This window comes from Vulpes lagopus, chromosome 2 (assembly GCF_018345385.1).
Source record: "Vulpes lagopus strain Blue_001 chromosome 2, ASM1834538v1, whole genome shotgun sequence".
In the NCBI taxonomy this organism is placed as follows: Eukaryota; Metazoa; Chordata; class Mammalia; order Carnivora; family Canidae; genus Vulpes; species Vulpes lagopus.
The window spans coordinates 80,325,314-80,342,926 of NC_054825.1; the positions used below are offsets into that span (position 1 = coordinate 80,325,314).

General features: G+C 49.0%; 1 protein-coding gene and 1 long non-coding RNA gene across 6 annotated transcripts in view; one reads left to right on the forward strand and one right to left on the reverse strand.

The window, feature by feature from the left end:
• Positions 1 to 1,469: 1,469 nt before the first annotated feature.
• LOC121484402 lies at positions 1,470 to 11,962 on the reverse strand. Of its 2 annotated transcripts, XR_005986020.1 has the most exons (4): positions 11,143 to 11,962; positions 10,783 to 10,961; positions 6,726 to 6,809; positions 1,470 to 1,921 (listed from the first exon to the last, which is right to left on the reverse strand). It is a non-coding gene; the product is annotated as an uncharacterized LOC121484402 (long non-coding RNA). The 2 variants fall into 2 exon arrangements; XR_005986021.1 differs by lacking the exon at positions 1,470 to 1,921 and adding an exon at positions 5,094 to 5,138 and having other exon boundaries at positions 10,783 to 11,962.
• A 148-nt stretch (positions 11,963 to 12,110) lies between these two features.
• The window catches only part of RYR3 (ryanodine receptor 3), a 508,658-nt gene continuing 503,155 nt past the window's right edge, over positions 12,111 to 17,613 (forward strand). For all 4 annotated transcript variants that reach the window (XM_041743628.1, XM_041743630.1, XM_041743629.1 and 1 more), the window contains exon 1: positions 12,111 to 12,202. In XM_041743628.1, the coding sequence (XP_041599562.1) occupies positions 12,152 to 12,202 (51 nt within the window). In that variant the 5' untranslated portion in view covers positions 12,111 to 12,151. The remainder of the gene's footprint in view (positions 12,203 to 17,613) is intronic.

Here is a 17,613-nt window from a genome sequence, read left to right on the forward strand (position 1 = left end):
TATTTCTTTGGTGTTGAGTTTAATAAGTTCTTTACAGATCTGGGAAACTAGCCCTTTATCTGATATGTCATTTGCAAATCTCTTCTCCCATTCTGTAGGTTGTCTTTTAGTTTTGTTGGCTGTATCCTTTGCTGTGCAAAAGCTTCTTATCTTGATGAAGTCCCAATAGTTCATTTTTGCTTTTATTCTTTTGCCTTCGTGGATGTATCTTGCAAGAAGTTACTGTGGCTGAGTTCTTATACTCTTTGTTGAGATAGATCTGGTCCTTCTGAATTTAACCAGGGGAAAAATGTGTGACCCTTCTTTTCTCTTGGTCAAGGCCTTGGGCTCTGTATCAGGCTGTGTGGGAGGCATCCTTTAAGATGGACCCCAAGGATCCTGCCCTCTGCATTCACAGCTTCTGTATTATGCACTCTTCAGTGTGGATTGGCTCAGTGAATCACTTCTAAAGAATAGAATATGGTAGTGATGGGTTGTCCCTTCTGCAATTAGTGATTTCCATTTTGGCAGCATTTTTGATGTCTTTCTCTCTTCTTGTTTACTTGCTCTAATGAAGCAAGCTATCATGTTGTAAGCTTCCCTGTGAAGAAGCCCATGTGCAAGGAACTGGAGCAGCTTCTGTCCAATAGTCAGAGAGGAGCAGAAGCCTCAGTCTGACAACCCACAAAGAACTGAATCCTGTCAATAAACATGTGAGAGATGTTGGAAATAGATCCTTCCCTCGTATGAGCGGCCTTGCTTACATGTTGAATGCAGCCTGTGAGAGATCTGGAAGTCAGAAGACCCAGCTAAGCCAACTTCAGATTCCTGATCTGAATCTGAACTGTGCGATAATATTGTTTTAAGTCACTAAGTTTTGGGGGTAATTTGTTACCCTACCCTATCTACAGTAGTAGATAACTAATATAGACTGCCTGAATTTAAATCCTACCATTTATTTACTATGTGACCTTGGGCAAATAACTTGAATTTTATGCCTCAGCTAACTGATTTGTAAAATATAGACAATAATCTGCAGAGGACTACTCGAAGATTAAATGATTTAATCTTACGAGCACTTAACAGTGCCTAGCACACAGTGAATGCACAGGAAATGTTAGCCTGCTGCTGCTATTGCTACTCTTACTGTCATCATCATCATTAAAAGTTTAGGGAAGAAAAAAAAAAGTTTTGTTTTGTTTTGTTGAAAAAAAAAAGTTTAGAGAAGGATCACTGTGTATATTCTTCTAGAGGAACATGCAGTGTCACCAGCAGGCAATTAAGACTAATTGCTGTCCCTCCGGGAGTTGGCCTTAAATTTTCAACGTTAACTTCCCAAGCTCCTGCTGGCTTCAAGCAGTTCTAAATTTGGAGCGGCAGGGGATCCCTGGGTGGCTCAGTAGTTTAGTACCTGCCTTCAGCCCAGGGCGTTATCCTGGAGAGCCAGGATCAAGTCCCGCATGGGGCTCCCTGCATGGAGCCTGCTTCTCCCTCTGTCTGTATCTCTGCCCCCCCCCCTCTCTGTGTGTGTGTGTGTGTGTGTGTGTCTCGTGAATAAATAAATAAAATCTTTAAAAAAATAAATAAATAAAACAAAATAAATTTGGAGTGGCATGTCCAAAGACACAGGTGGTCCCAGAGAGCCTAGTGCCTCGCTGAGCCCAGAATATCCTAAAAGATTTCTTAAGTATTAGGGAAATATCTTCCACAACCTTCTTCTCATACTTTATTCCTTTCATCATGATGTGATTTTACCTAAGGATCTTCAGCACCTGGTCATGGAGTCACTGCTGAAAAATGGAAAACACCTCTGGCTTCAGGGATTGGTGAGCCATCACTTACAAAGAATCCTGAGCAAAGGCTGCATCTGCTGTGATCTACTCCAGAATCTTGAAGAACCTTTTGCTCTCGGCACACTGTGGGGATGGGAGAAGCGGGGAGTCTGCAAAAGGAAAGACCAAAATTAAAGGTCAGTATTGATCATCTCCCTTTTTTGATATGTAAATGAAAGATAACATTTTACCCTCTCTGCCTTTCTAAGCTGTCTTGTTGGGAATGAATGAATGAATGAACAAATGAGTGAGTGAGTGAATCTTTAACACATCTGATATAGTGAAGGGAAGCTTCAAGTAATGAGTAGGATTTTTTTTTTAAAGATTTATTTATTTATTTTATGATAGACATAGTGAGAGAGAGAGAGGCAGAGACACAGGAGGAGGGAGAAGCAGGCTCCATGCCTGGAGCCCGATGCGGGACTCGATCCCAGGACTCCAGGATAGCGCCCTGGGCCAAAGGCAGGCGCCAAACCACTGAGCCACCCAGGGATCCCCGAGTAGTCTTTTTGTTTGTTTGTTTGTTTTAATTTTTATTTATTTTATTTTTTTAAATTTTTTCCCCCCGAGTAGTTTTGATTAAAAAACAACAGCAGCAACTGCCAAAAGGTAACAGATGGAATGATAAGTGCTGAACAAGCCTTGCAATTTTGCAGAAACAGGGTTGAACTCAGATCTCAAGGAATTCTTCCACTCTAGAGATCCAAGAATGCCATAAATGTACCATCTGTTGACCAAGGTAAGAAAGCTGACACTCAAATGAATTTCAATCTCTTTCCTTTCGTCCCATCTCAATTTGTTTCCCATAAGCTTGCAGCAGCTGCTGGGATAGATGTAGCCTTAGAAGGAGTCCCCATAGCTGTGTTGACGCTAAGGGAGACTAAACATCCTCTAACTATATGGGCTTTGGATCAATCTGCAAGATCTAATTTAATTATCCCATATTTAAAGTAATTAAGAGATCTTTTTCTTTGCGTGCTTGAACTGCAGGCATCAAAGCATAGTGATTTGGTCTGGCTTTTGAAATCAGATACACTGAGGTGCCACCCCAAGTTTAGTGGTGGGACTTTAGGGAGATTCCTTAACCATTACCTCTCAATCTCCTCCTCTATAAGATGGCAACCTAAATGCCTACCTCACAGAGTTGTTAATCACTATTATTATGGTATTGGTGACAATGTTTAAAATGGAAGGTAAAAATAAATAAATAAATAAATAAATAAATAAATAAATAAATAAAACGGAAGGTCAGTGGCGTAGTTGAGATAGAGAGATTGAAAGCTGTACCTGCCTGGGAGTTGTGGTTTGGGGACAAGGGCCTCACCACTAGCAAAAAGCACTTTGCAATTGCAGGATAATTGAGGGATTGTGTTAAGCAGTGATCCCAGTTCCCAGGCCTTCAATATTGACAGCCAGGATCTAGATCAGGGGAACTCTTGGACTCAATCAGTGTATTGCTACTTCCTGGAAATTTTACCATCCCTGTGTTCTTCTCATTGAAAACTAATCATCCTATAGGATCCTATAGGCTTAGTTTAATCCTAATTAATCCAATCAATGGAGCTTATTCTGATTGCTCCAGCCAATTGCAATCTCACCTCTCCAGATAATTTCTGCCCCAATTCACTGGACACTTGGTAAGTCCTAACTGTACTGCTTACCTTACTGTATTATGCTTATAGTTTGTCTCTAAAACAAAGTTGCAGTTCCTCTAGGATAGAAGGGGAGTTTTACCTTCTTTTAATCATTCCCAGTAGTAAGTAGGCCATGAGCGGTGACCCACAAACTACTCTGTGGATCTCTGAGATTCCATAGAGTCGATTTAGGTACGTCACCTGGGATGAGGAAAATTGGGCTCCCAGTGCCAAATCCTGGGCCCCAAACCCCCTCTCCCTCCCATCAGCTTTAGCCAGAAGAGCCCTGGGCTTTCATAGGTTTTGCCTTTGGACTTCAGTGATGATGATGAAGATAGAATATTTACTGAGCATAGACAGTCCTCCAAACTCCTTGGGCCCTACCATTGTAGGGTACTTGCCAGCCCAGTTTCCAACTGCCTGACAGCTCTCTGGCAGCTGGAGCAAGTGGAAATAACCAGAGGAGTCACATGCCTGATAGCAGTTTTCAACCACTGACTGACTAGAGATAGTATGTAAATTCCTGTGAATGCCCCAGCTTCCTTAGCCTTCTGGGGGGTGACTCCAAGGTGGGTGTTCCTCAGGGACTCCCAGAGTTCCCTGATGAGATTAGGCTCCACATTCTCACAGTGACTGGCTTGATGACTTAACCCTTGCTGACTTGCTTCCCCTTCCCTGTGTCACTTCAGCATTACAATTATTTTCTGGGATCATCTTCCAAATCCTTGTTTTAGGGTCTGCTTCTGGGGAAACCAGACAGTAGTAACTGAGCTTCTGTTCATTACCAATCATTATTCTAAAAGCTTTACAGATATTGACTATTTCAATTCTCCTGCTCCCAATTAACTTTTTTTCATTTTGTTTTCATCTTTCATATAAGGAAATTGAGGCAAAGAAAGGTTAATTGTATTACCTGAGCTTACAAAGTTAATATGTGTTGGGGGCAGGACTGGAAGCATAGATTTCCCTGATGAAGAAACTGAAATTTATTGATCCAAGTAGATATGTTGCCATTGGATAAGAATCACAGTTGCCTTCCTTGGCAAAGCTCATTTTCTCTCATTGACTCCTGAATCCTGCCTTTGCTTTTAAATGTTCTAAGTGTGGATAGCTTAGAGGTGAATAGTGGAGATATTACTTGTTGCTTACCTGCCAGACTCAGTTTGGAGGCCAGAGCAGGGTGTGCAATAGGGAAAAGTGTGTGTCCTCATGTTTTGATAGAGTGGCACTCATTGTTTCTGCTAGTTCCCTTGCCAGTGTCTGGTTCCAGGGATTGTTCCTCCATGGATGTGTGGAAGCTGAGAAAATTAAGGCCATTCCACCTTAAGTTCAGCGTTAGCACAAGTACAGCCATCCCAGGCCCCTGTGAATAAGAGCTGAACTTTACCTTACTTCAGTTACAGGAAAAAAACAGCTTGCAGCTTAACGCCCTAGAAAGCCCCATATTAGAATGCGAACAGAGCTTAATGCTCTTGAAAGCCCCATATCAGAATGTAAACAGAACTTGAGAAATTCCTCCCCCCCTTCTGGAGATCCCCTAGACCAGCCCATAAAACTAAGCTGGAACCCACCTCGGGGTCCAAGTCCCTGCTCGGCTGTGTCGGGTGTACTTGGATCCAAGCTCGAGCTTGTAAATAAACCCTCGTGTGTTTGCATTGGTGTCGGCTCCTTGGTGGTTTCTCGGATACGTAATCTTGGGCACAACAGGATGGTGGTACCCATAACAGAAAGAGAGAGACAGACAGACAGACAGACATTGGGAAGAAGAAGAAGAAGAAGCCAGTCAGTGTGGAGAAGTGGGCTTAGTAGAGAAGGTCCTCAACACACTGTTTAAATGTATAATAAATGTGTCGTTAGGAATCTTTATGAGTGATCTCAATTTTAACTTTCTGGGTTGGTTTGTTGTTATTGGTTTTAAAGACTAGTGATAATCCCTCAGGGAACAAGTAAGTTCTTCAGCTTATCACTAGAGAATCTCCTTCCATGTATTGTTGTAAATAATTCGACCATAGCACTTAACATCACAACTTTATAAAAGACAGCATAGTTGTATTTGATGATTAAGAAGACACTCCAGGATCTTGCTGTACCTCTGGGCCATTACCCTGAATTCCATTACGAAGAAAATAAATACTAGACGAGGAGCCAGGAGTTCTGGGCTCTGGTCCCAGCTTTCATTAATTTAGTTCACCTCAGAGAGCCTCAGTTTCCTCATCTTAAAGTGAGGAGGTTCACTTTATTGGTAATTCCCAAACCAGTGCTGATCTCTGATGATGTTTTCATTTCCTTTGCAGTGAAGGAAGGAGGGAGGGAGGGGAGAGAGAAAGACAGAGAGAGAGAAATGATGGAGTGACTTATTTAAAGTTGAATTTGTTTATTTTTAATTCTAAGACTTGTCCTTCTCAGGGGCTCCTGGGTGGCTCAGCAGTTAAGCGTCCAACCCTGGATTTCAGCTCATGTCACGATCTCAGTGTTGTGAGCCTGAGCCCCTTGTCATTGAGCTCTGCACTTGGGTGGCCTGTCTGCAGGAGATTTTCTCCCCCTCTTCCTCTGTATCAGCCACCTCCAAAAGACTTCTCCTTTTTTACTGTTATGTTAAAATGGCCTTTCTTTAATAAAACAATGGTCATAGGCATTAGCAGTTGGATTTTTAACATGCTTAAACAGCAACGTAAAAAACTGGCAACCTCCTGGTACTGCTGAAAATTTTCTCTAGGTTTTACTGGCCCAAGGACTCACTGGACTTGAATGCTTATGTCCTCTTTAAATTCTAGATTGAACATGGTGTGTAGAGTTTAAAACATCTGACTTTTATTTGGATCTCAGATGAAAGTAACAGGTCACCCAGCAGCACTGCTCTTAATAGAGTCTGGGAGCGTCCAGTCGTACTTGTCAGCCACTGTGATATGTTGCCTAGGTACTTCAAAAGTAGAACTCATGTGCCAGGACCCTGGAGCTCTGAATGCCAACAGAAAATTGTGCATCCTTGCCATGTCATGAGAAAGATGCTGTGCTTTAATTCTTTGAATCACTTTAAAGGACATTTCACCAGGTCAGAGATGCTGGAAATTAGATCTGCTCCAAAGAGCCTGTAGAGATAAACTGAACCCAGGGTTGGTCATAGAAACATACTCTAGAACCAGAAGAAAGAGTATTCATCTATATTTTTACCTACTGCAATGTGGGTCTCACCCTGGCACCTGAAGTAAATGACACTCCATTCATTAATTAAGATTCAATAAATGAATCTCCATTCATTTCCTTCCCACTGTACACCCACCTATTTCGGCAGCAACTATTAAAACGGTAGTGGGTCAGAGCAAATTGTTGCTGGCAGCAGCTTCAATAAATCTGTGCCACTGAACTGCAGGAGAAATTAAAATGCAGAAATTAGAATCAAAGGCATTGAGTTTAGTGTAAGTGAGACTTATCTGATTAAGCATAGTTTCATAAAGCACTAGATCTCAATTTCATAATGCCCTAGGGAAAACCTGAGGCAGGTAGGCACCGACAACGATTTACCTTCCAGAAGAAGGCATGCATTTCAATATGCCATAGCAACAGAATACATTTCTTATTAAAGAAGCAGACATGATACAGCTCAGAATAAAGCTCCCTGGGAAACAAACACCAAAAAGTGGTATTGGTGTTAATGGTGTTCCATTAACTTGCAATGCATGAGACAGGCCTAGAATGTTTTGCTTATTGGGGCAGGAAATTGTTCCCTAAAATGAGAGGAACTGTGTCTTTTTTGACGGGTGGGGGAGGAAAGGCCTCAGGAAAAGTCAAATGAGCAAGGAACTTTTAGAGAAGCAGGAATTGTTGGCAGACCTGAGGAGCAGGCTTTGGAGACCAATACCCTGGAGGGGGAGGGAAGGGGACCCATCTTCAGGAGCTACCTCAGGACTTTATGCTGAGCCCTTTTACAAGACACTCTGCTAAGCATTTTCTAATCACTAAATCATTTAATTCTTAAAATAACTTGGTGAAGTAGGTATTTTCACCCCCCCATTTTTCAGAAGATGAAATTGGCTCTGAGAGTTGAAAACACTTGCTCAGGGGCATGTAATCCCTAAATTGTAGAGTCTTATCCAGGACCCAGATCCTCAGCTTATTTTATGTCAAAGTCTATGCGATACAATGGCCAGAGGACTAGCTGAAGTAACGTTAAACAGAGTTGACCTGGAGGTAAATGCAAATGAAGTATTTCAGGAGAGGATCTGCCTCCCAAGCTTCTGCAGGTGTGCCCACCTTGCCTCCACCTCCACGACAACTCAGAAGCTGCCCCCTCTTTGGGCAGTTTTGTTTCAGGATGCTTTCACCAGCATGGCTTATTCACTTTGACCTTATTATGTAATCTTCCAATCTTTAGGTGCCAGGGGAAAAAAGGGACATCTCTGTGTGTCTGGCTGCAGGAAGCGTCCATAACTGTGGATCCTTGCTGTGTTAAGCAGATGAAATGTCGTTGACTTTCATAAAAGCTCAAACAGATAACTTCAGGAAAAAAAAAAAATGTTTTCCTGCACCCGTGCCCTCCCTAATGAAGAAAGGATTTTGAGCCAAGGCTTTTTTGGTGTGGCTTCCATTTCTCTGGACCAGAGAAATACATCAATTTAGTAGTTTACTGCAAAGATCTTGGGAACTAATGACTAATCATTTCTTCACATTAAAAAAAAAAAAAAAAGACTTCTGTAAGTGGGTATGCCATCCTTCCTATTAGCACCAAATCAAAAGCAGGTGTCCTTTTAGGAATTATTTCTGTTCGTGAGCTTAACTGGTGACAATACCTTCTCGCCCTATCGCCAGTAACAGTTTTACAATGTAAACACTTGAAGGAAAGGTACAGAAAGGTGGGTTTTTACCTTTGCTCATGGAAAAATAAATGAATCTTCAGTCGCTATATGGATAGTACTTCTGGATATGGTAATGCGTAAAAAAAAAAAAAAAAAAGATGGCAGCTAGTGGGATCAGCTCCCTCACCTGGACAGTCCTTCCATCTTTGCTTTTTATACTTCCCTTAAGTGGAGCCCAGGTCAATGCAGACCAAAGCCATGAAAGCAATTAGCTGAAGAAATGTATTTTCAGCAAATAGATGCCTGCTGTCCTCAGGAGGTAAGGCCAAAATGGATACTGAAGACAGATTCAATGTTGTGTACAGTTTAACATATCACCAACAATATGGGCGAAGGTTATCTCCACATCTGTGGTCTCTAAGCGTGGTAGATCTCAGTGAGTCCCCCTGGCTTGGGCCTGCATTCTCTATGGCTAAACCCACCAAGAGTTGAGGCTCTTGGCCAGAGCGAAGGGGCCAGGGTCTTGGGTCACCAAACAGAGTGAAGCCAACTAGCCCTCCTGGAACTGAATCCACAACCCTGGCCTCATTAACACCACATGGATGATTGGCCACTAGGAGAAAGCAGAGCCAATGACATGCTGAATTAGGTGACCATGGCCACATTAGTATTTTAAAGCTGTATCAGTCTTGCTGGTAAAGGACATATAAGAAGCCCTGTTATGTGAGAAAATCCTCAGGACCAAATACTCCATTTGAGAATCTGCCTGGGTGGGGGTGGGGGTGTGTGGAGATAGAATTTTATTTCAATAATCAGCCTTCAGATTTTGTCAAGCCTTTGACAAATTATATATGTAAAAGGTAAGGACATGCTGAAAAGATAAAAATGAAGAACTTCTAGTTTGGCCCCATAGGCATACGGTTGTTATTATGTGCTTCTAGCTATTGTTGATATTTGCTGCATAGCACCCCGACATTTAAATGCTGCTGGTCGGCAGGGCTGGCTTTGAACAACTCCAGCATCCTCTAAGTATGTTATTGCTCTGTGGGCACCTCACTGAAGGTGATGGTGGATGGCTACTAATGGCTGATGGCTTTCTCTATCAGAGAAAGGATTTAAAACCTGGGAGGCTTGTTTTGTTTTTCCTATTAGACTATAGTAGCTGCTATACCCTCTAAAACCTAGGTCCAAGTCCTTGGCCGTCTACAAAGAATACTGGGTTTAGGGAGAGACTTAATTTAAAATGCAGGATAGAGGAGCAAACCCAGTATGTGGAGGACGTAGATAGGGTGGTGGAGAGGGGCATATGAATCGGACCTGCTGTCCTAGAAGCAAAGTAATGTAGTGTAAAAAGTACTGAAATGCATTAGTCTTGGAGTCAGGCAATCCAGTTTGGGTTGCTAGCTCTCCCACTAACCAGGTATATAAATTTAGGCAAGTAATTCGATCTTAGTTTATTCTGTCCTAGACTTGTTGGGAGAACTAATAACAAAACTAATAACAGATTTGTTTCAAATGGAAACAAATCTTTTCTTCTAAAATCCGAAGCACAAAAAAAAAAAAAAAGTCATTAATCTAACTCAGGTAGTGTCTAAAATCTACCTACCTACCTACCTACCTACCTTCCTACCTTACTTGTCCTACTTTCCTTTCTTCCCACTCTTTCAGCTATCCCTGAGGTCAAGGACTTTGGCTGACATAGTCCATCTTCTATCTGTTGACCTGGACGAATTGAACTCTAAAGTGGTGAAATAATTTGAGCACCTAAATACAGCATCATTATTGATGAATTTTGGGGACATTTTAGAGAATGAAGGAGGATTTCACATAGAAGTGAATGTCTACATTTCTCCCTACTTTAAGGTGAAAACATAACTATAGGCTGAGCTGCAGAATAAAGCCTAGACTGGGTAATTAAAAAGCCCACGTTTGAGCACACTAAAGAGATGCAAGGATCACCAGGAACCCAAGTAGATCCAAGTATAATGGTGTCATATGCTCCCTTTCCACCTCCTTTTCATGGTGGAGTTATTTGACTGATAAAACAAATAGTATCCTACTTCGTGGACTTTGATTTCAGGAAAGTACGCGAAAAAGTCTTTTGTAGTCTCCTCAAGAACAAGAAATTTGGGCTGCAAAAGACTATACTTAGGAAGGTTCTTTACCTATTAAATAATCATAAACAAAAGTATAAAATTAACCCAAGAAGGGGCCCAGGGGTAAGCCACATCATAGTTTAGTGATAACTAACACTTTGGATGGCATAATATAGATCCAAAAATATCTAATATTTTTAAAAGGTGGTCCTTAAGTACTTAGACATGACAAAAATGGCAAAGACTTGACTTTAGTGGTTCACGTTGGAGAGAAGAAAAAAAAAAAACAACCCTAGAAATTCTAGTTAAATGTAAAAGTAATAGGTACCACTGCTTCAAAGCCAGTCCATTCTTAGGCAGCATACACAGACTGTCCAAAACCAGGGAGGACTGCACTGCAATTTGGGAGGAATAAGACAAACTGGAATGCTAATAACAAAGCCGTTACCTTTAGTGATAAAGGCTCTGAAAACCATGCAACAGGTAATGGTGAGGGCAAGAGGATCTTTAACCAGAAGGAAGGAAGCATGTGTGGTGGTCACGTGAGTGTGGTGGGTGCCGTCCGATATGCAAAGTCCGCAGCATGCAGATGAGGTTCGGAGGAGGCAGCAGGGCCAAGGTGCAGCTCTAGAGAAAGCAGTTTGGGTACAATACAAGAAAAACATAATTTTTCTTAACGTCTCTGACGTCTGGTAGAAAACGTGGGACTAGAACTCAAGAAAGGTCTGGTCTTTCGGGCAGAACCAAGAGCGAGCCCACCCACAAAGCAGCTATACAGTTGGGTGGGGTCTCGGGTGTCCTCCGTTACCGTCAGCTCAGGACCGTCCCCCGTGCGTCCTCTGGGTTCCTCTTCGTCATGGGTCTACAGGTCTTCCTGGTGCCCCGTTCTTTGAATCCTCCTCTTGCCCTGGCCCTGAGCTTCCTGGCCAGCAGACAGAAGGTGGCACCCTGCACCCTCAGCTGTAGCAGGGACCAAGCCTACAGCTCTGAGCCCCGGAAAGCCACCCGAGGCTGGGTGGGGTGTGGGCAGCCCGAGGACCTGGGAGGGCCCCACTGTGTCTCCTCCGCTACCCCTTTTAGGGTCCGCGGGCCGCAGCCTCAGGTTTCGGTGATGGGTCGGCAGAGACGGGGCCGCCTTCTGATGGTCCCGACGCCTCCGGGCCTCTGCCTTCGGGCGGCCCCGGGAGCCCCAGAAGCCGCCTGAGCGGCGGGGAGCGCTTCCTCCGTCGGGCAGCGGTGGACCGCCGCGGGGTCAGGGGATGCGCGGGTGGGCTTGAGGCGGGGGCGCGCTCTCGAGGAGGAAGGGGCCGCGCGGGGAGTCGCAGCCGCGCTGCGCGCAGTCGGTCGCCCCCTCTCCGTCCGCGCCTCGGAGCCCCGCGCGCCCCTGCCCGCCCCTCGGTGCCGGCCCAACCGGGGACCCGGGCGCGCCGGGCGCTGCGTCCGCAGCCGGCACGTGGGCGCAGGGCAGGGCGCAGGGGCCGAGCGGGCGGGGGGCACCGTGTCGCCGCCGCAGAGCGCGGGGGCTGGGGCCGCGGGGGGGGCCCCACCGCACCCTCCCCGGGCTCGGCGCCTGGCGCTGCACTTGCCGGGGCGCGAGGCGAGGGGAGAGGCGGGGGGCGGGGGGCGGGCGGCGCCGGCGCTCTGCAGTGCGGGGGCGGGTAGCCCAGCTCCCGGGCGGCCCGGGCGGCTGGCGCTGCTGAGGCTGAGCCGGAGGAGGGGGGAGGGAGGAGGAGCCGCCGGGAGGACGCGGCGAGAGCGCGGAGCGGCGGCCGGGGAGCGGGGGCGCCGGGCGCTGGGGCAGCGCCGCCTCGGAAGCCATGGCCGAAGGGGCAGAAGGAGGCGAGGACGAGATCCAGTTCCTGCGGACTGTGAGTCTCCGCGGCGCGGGGAGGCGGGGGAGGCGGGGGCGGGCGGGGGCGCAGCGCCCAGCGGGGTCCCCGAGGCCGGGTCGGGCCGTCGGGGCTGCGAGCGGACGGACCCTCCTCCTGCCCGCGCCCAGGCCCCCCCGGCCACCCCGGCCACCCGGCCACCGGGCCACCCCGGCCACCCCGGCCACCCCGGCCACCCGGCCACCGGGCCACCCCGGCCACCCCGGCCACCCCGGCCACCCGGCCACCGGGCCACCCCGGCCACCCCGGCCACCCCGGCCACCCCGGCCACCCGGCCACCGGGCCACCCCGGCCACCCCGGCCACCCGGCCACCCCGGCCACCCCGGCCCCCCGGCCCCCCCGGCCCCCCTCGACCCCCCCGGCCCCCCCGACCCCCCCAGCCACCCCCGGCCACCCCGACCACCCCGGCCACCCGGCCACCGGGCCACCCCGGCCACCCCGGCCACCCCGGCCACCCGGCCACCGGGCCACCCCGGCCACCCCGGCCACCCGGCCACCGGGCCACCCCGGCCACCCCGGCCACCCCGACCCCCCCAGCCACCCCCGGCCACCCCGACCACCCCAGCCACCCCCGGCCACCCCGACCCCCCCAGCCACCCCCGGCCACCCCGACCACCCCAGCCACCCCGACCACCCCCGGCCACCCGGCCCCCCTGGCTCCCCAGGCAACTTGCTACTTGCCCAGAAGCCTTCGGCGCCCAAACTTGCAGCCGCGGTTTGCTCGCGGCGGCCCCGACCCGCGGGATCCCAGGGGGAGGCTCCCGCCCCGGAGTCGGGCGCTCTCACCCCGGCCCCCGCCGCGCCCGCCGCCCCCGGGGTGCACCTGCCCAGGGGCATCGGGAAAGAACCCGCCGGGCAGGGGCGGCGTGCGGAGCCCAGGGCGGGAAGCGGCCCCGGATGCCGCGGGACACAGTCCGCCCGCGCGCCCCCCGAGCCCGAGCCCCGCGCCCCGCGCCCCGCGCCCCGAGCCCCGAGCGCCTGCCCGGAGCCCGCAGGACGGGGAAACCCCGGTCGGCGGCCTCGCGTCCCGCAGGTCCCTTCCTGGCACGGGAGGGCGCTGCTCCGCCCCAGGTTCCAGGGGACGTGGGGGGGTGCGCTGTAGCCACATCAGCTTTGCCCCCCCGGAGCTCGCGCGAAGTCCTTCGAGGCGGGGCGGAGGGCGTCCTGGAGGTGGGGGCATCGGGGGCGTCCCCGCGCCAGCCCCCGCCAGGTGACCTTGAGCAGTCGCACCACCCGCCCTTCCTAGCCTCAGTTTCCTCTCGTGTGAAATGGAGACGTTTCAGGCTGATAAGGATTAAATGAGATAGCGGATGTCACCGCGTTTTGTGAGCTGTGAGCTGCTCCGTGAGTGTTGGGTCGTTGTATACGCGCGGTCTAGCGCCCCGGGATTATGAGATTCGGGCCCCTCTGCCCCGCTCTGAGCTCCCCCTGTGCCCCGTCCCCTCCCCGTCTCCCAGACCCTTCACTTTCTCTTCCAGACATGGTTCCGCTGCCAGGGCTGGGGCTTGGGTCTCATTTAGGACATACAGAGGATCCCGGTGCCCTTCCGATATAATCCTCTGATATTCCAGAGTTATCTGTGCCTTCACTCTGGACCCAGACTCCCTCCCCATTTCTCACTCTGCACTCGCGTCCGTCTGGCCTCACACCTGCCACTCCTCATGCCCTCAGGCTGGAGAGCTGCTCATCCTCCCAAAGCCCTGTGCAATCCCTAAGCTCTCCTTCCAACAGGTGTCCTTGCCGTTGGAAGGAAGGGTGGCCCCTCAGGTGCTCTCTGCCTTGCGCCCTTCTCAATCAGTTGTCCCTTCTGCTTATAAGTAATGATCTCCCGAGCATCACCGACTGAAGAAATCAGTCAATTCTGAGAGGTTGGGTCGGTGTGAACTAGATGATTCAGAGGGTTGAGGGGAAAGCCTGGCGGTTTTCTTGAGAGCCACCACCCCTTGTGTTTCTCTTGGCTTCTGTGGTCACCTTCCCCGGCTCTTCCTCTTCCATCAGGCAGTGTCCGTGTTTTTGGTATCCTTGTAACCGAGGCTTAATGCACAGCAGTGGTTCTTAAATGCTCTATGTCATGGGTGTCCCATCCCAGAGATTAGAGTAGTTGGGCTTTCCTTCAAAGCCCATCCATGGCCCCCTGCAGGCTTCAAGGACCCAGGCTAGGGACCTCTGTTGCAGAGGTACTGCATATCAGCTATGGCTTCCAGGGACTTGGGGGCAATTATTATTGCTCCTAGTAATCACCTGGAATGTGTCCTAGGCGGGTTCTTTAGTAACTTGGCGAACATCTTCATCTGTGGTTTTATTGGGGAGACAATAGGTGGTGAAACGGAGGCACAGGAAATCAAGTCACTTGGCTGTAGTTGCCCAGCAAGTTGCTGATGATTGTCATTACGTAACGTTGACTTAAACGCCCATGGTGGCCCGGTGTGAAGCACTTTGCCACAGGCTGTGGTCCTCGCGATACACTGTCATGGGCACTGCTGCTTTCTGACCCATGACGCTATCTGTCGATATCCAGGAATTAGGCACAATTATTTCTGCAAACCCAGTCACCATAAATTTTGATTTGCACAGAATTTTGACTTTATCTTGCTGCTTTTAGGGGAAGTTAGGAATCACAGGGCTGTGCTCAGAGTGGGTTTTCTCACCTTTGAAAATGCCTGGATTTGAGAAGCTTTTGCACTTTGAACTCCCCCCCCCCCCCCCCCGCCCCACCTTAGGGCCTCTTGCTTCTCCAGAACAATATCTTTTAAAGCATTTTGGCCACATGTCAGTCATATAATGCCTCCTCACCTTCACATTTGTCCTGGACTGGAAGGTGGTTGATATTTAATGATGGAAAAGAACTTTATCTTTGCAACTGAGAACTTTAACAGATTGCCATTCTAGACAATAGAGGCTTTTAAACCTACTTAAAAAACAACAACAACAACAACAACAAAAAAAAAACTGACCAAAGAATAACATTGCATTGAGGATCCTTGTCAAGCTGTTGGTGGTTACAGTATCCTGTTTATTATGATAGTAACAAAAATAAAAGGAGCTGGAACTATCTGTGACACAAAATGGGCCAGGCTTGCTGCAGTAATCACAATAGGTGTGTGTCCCTGGGCTTCAGACACTTGCCGGGAGGTGGGTCATGTTGGGTGCGTCCTCCCATATGTTTGAAGCCCATTCTCTCCTCAGTGGGGGTCGTCCCCACCCAAGGGGTTCGGAAGCGCAGGTGCATGGTGTCAACAAAATGCCCTTGTACCCCAGACCTTCAAATGGCTGCAAGACTACATATCCTCTCTGGCCTTCTCCAGTCACTGGCAGTCATTTAAGTCAATGAGAGAGAGAGAGAGAGAGAGAGAGAGAGAGAGAGAGTCAGCCAGAGAGCCTAAGAATTTTCTTTAAGCAGGAAAATCTTCCCTCCCACTGCTGCTGGCAGTGGCATCATCCTGCCTTCCGAGTGATCCTGCTGACGTCATCAGTGACACTGACGTGGCTCTGAAGCTGCTCAGAAGCAGATACACCTGCCAGCCACTCATCTGGAAGCAAGAAGTTACAGTGACAGGAGTGATAGTGACCCCCTTGCCAGCCGGTCGGAGCAGCTGGCACCCGTTAGGCTCTGCGAGGGCAGGGGAGTGGCTGTCTTCTCCGCTTCCCCACCCCTGACTTCTTTCTCCGGAGCTAGGGGATCCACTGAAAAAGCAAAGGAAGGAAGAAAGACCTCCAAACCTCAGCTCATCATTTGACAAAAAAAATACCACAGCCTTATCCTTGCTAGCCCCCTCTCCACCATAAAGTTAACTGTGACAACTCAGAGTGAGGTAGTGGCTCGTTTCTGTTGGTTTTAATTAAAGGTTGCTCACAGGTGCCTAATCCAGCCATCCATGTGGAAAGTTGTCCTCCGTGTAAACTTGGCACTCTGGGGGGACAAGCGGAGATGCTTGGGCTGAGGACCAACACTGCTCCCCTGGGCCCGGTTCCTCCCTGCAGGGTGACCGGGACAAATCCCCGAAGCTGTGCTGTGGCCCTCCTGTGAGCCCACACGCCTCCAGAGCACGTTGTCCCAGGGTGAGGGGACAGCGAACCTGCACTTGGCGGTTCATAGATCCCCGCCGGCTCTCCCCTCCGCAGACCCCACTCACATACTAACAGCCGCAGGAAGCCACCGGCTTGCTTTGCGTCGCTTTTCCCCACAGAGGAGGTAGACTGAGTGATTTAGGCCTTCAAGCAGAGCGTCTCAGGGGGACAGGGGCAGTCCTGGGAGGGGCGCGAGAGTGCAGACCCAGATACGCAGGCCCCTGTCGGCGCTGAGCTGTGCCCTCCCGCTGAGCTAGGGTCGATGTTTAAAATCATGGAATGTGCCAGCACGCTGGGCTCGTGTCACCTGCCAACTTCTCCGTGTCCTCTCCCGTGACTCTGGAGTACTGATCTCAGTAAGGAACTGTCACAGAAGAGCGGGACACTCAGCAGCCCTCCTTCCTGGGGAAATTCTGTGGGGGCCTGTGCAAAGGAAGCCAAGTGCTTCTCCCAGAGAAATGAGCTTGGGTCAGAGGGGCCGCATCCGCGTGAGGGGCTGGCCCCGGGCTCTTGAGGCCCTGACTGCCGCGGAGGGGGGTGTCCTGAGGGAGTTGAGGCTACTGAGCTCCAGGATCACAAGGCGATAGTGACTGGAACGTAGAATACTTGGAACACGCTGTGGCCCCGTGTAAGGGGAGTGAGACCAAGAACAGGTGTGCAGGTGGGGAAGGTGGACGTCTGAGGTCTGTGCATATCTTGTCTTCGGCTGACTTGACCATTAAGCAGGATGAGGACCCTTCCGTGAGATACAGTTTTAAACAATTCTTCATGCCTTTCCCCGTATTGATTTAAAGGAAAAACAGATTTATATCCCAGGCTCCTTAGGATTGATGTGAGGAGAAGAATATTGAAAAAGGGTGGGAGGAGTTTATCTGGAGAGCAAAAGACTCCGGTAGTTACTTTCAGAGGATTTGTACTACCATAGATCTTATTATGTCTCTCTGTGTTTATTTGCCTCTTCTGCTTGCTTGGTGATCCTTTGTTTCGCTCCTTCCCGGGAAGGATTTTTTTTTATTTCATAATGTTGGGTTTTCCTTTACTATGTAAAGAATTTTGAGTGTAGAAGCCACTGACTCCATCATTTTCTAATTGGCTTGAAATCCTTTTGAATGATTCTTACCAATGTCAGGTATAGGCTGGGAAGGTCCTGTGAAACCAGTATGTAAGCTCATTTTCCACGATCCCTCATCCATATAAACCCTTCTATATTAGCTTGGTCTTTAAGCTACCCTTGATACAAGAGTTATCCAGTAGGAGTGAAATGTAATAAAAAAATTTTAAAAAAAAAAAATTCAACTCAGACGCAGGAATTCTTCATTTC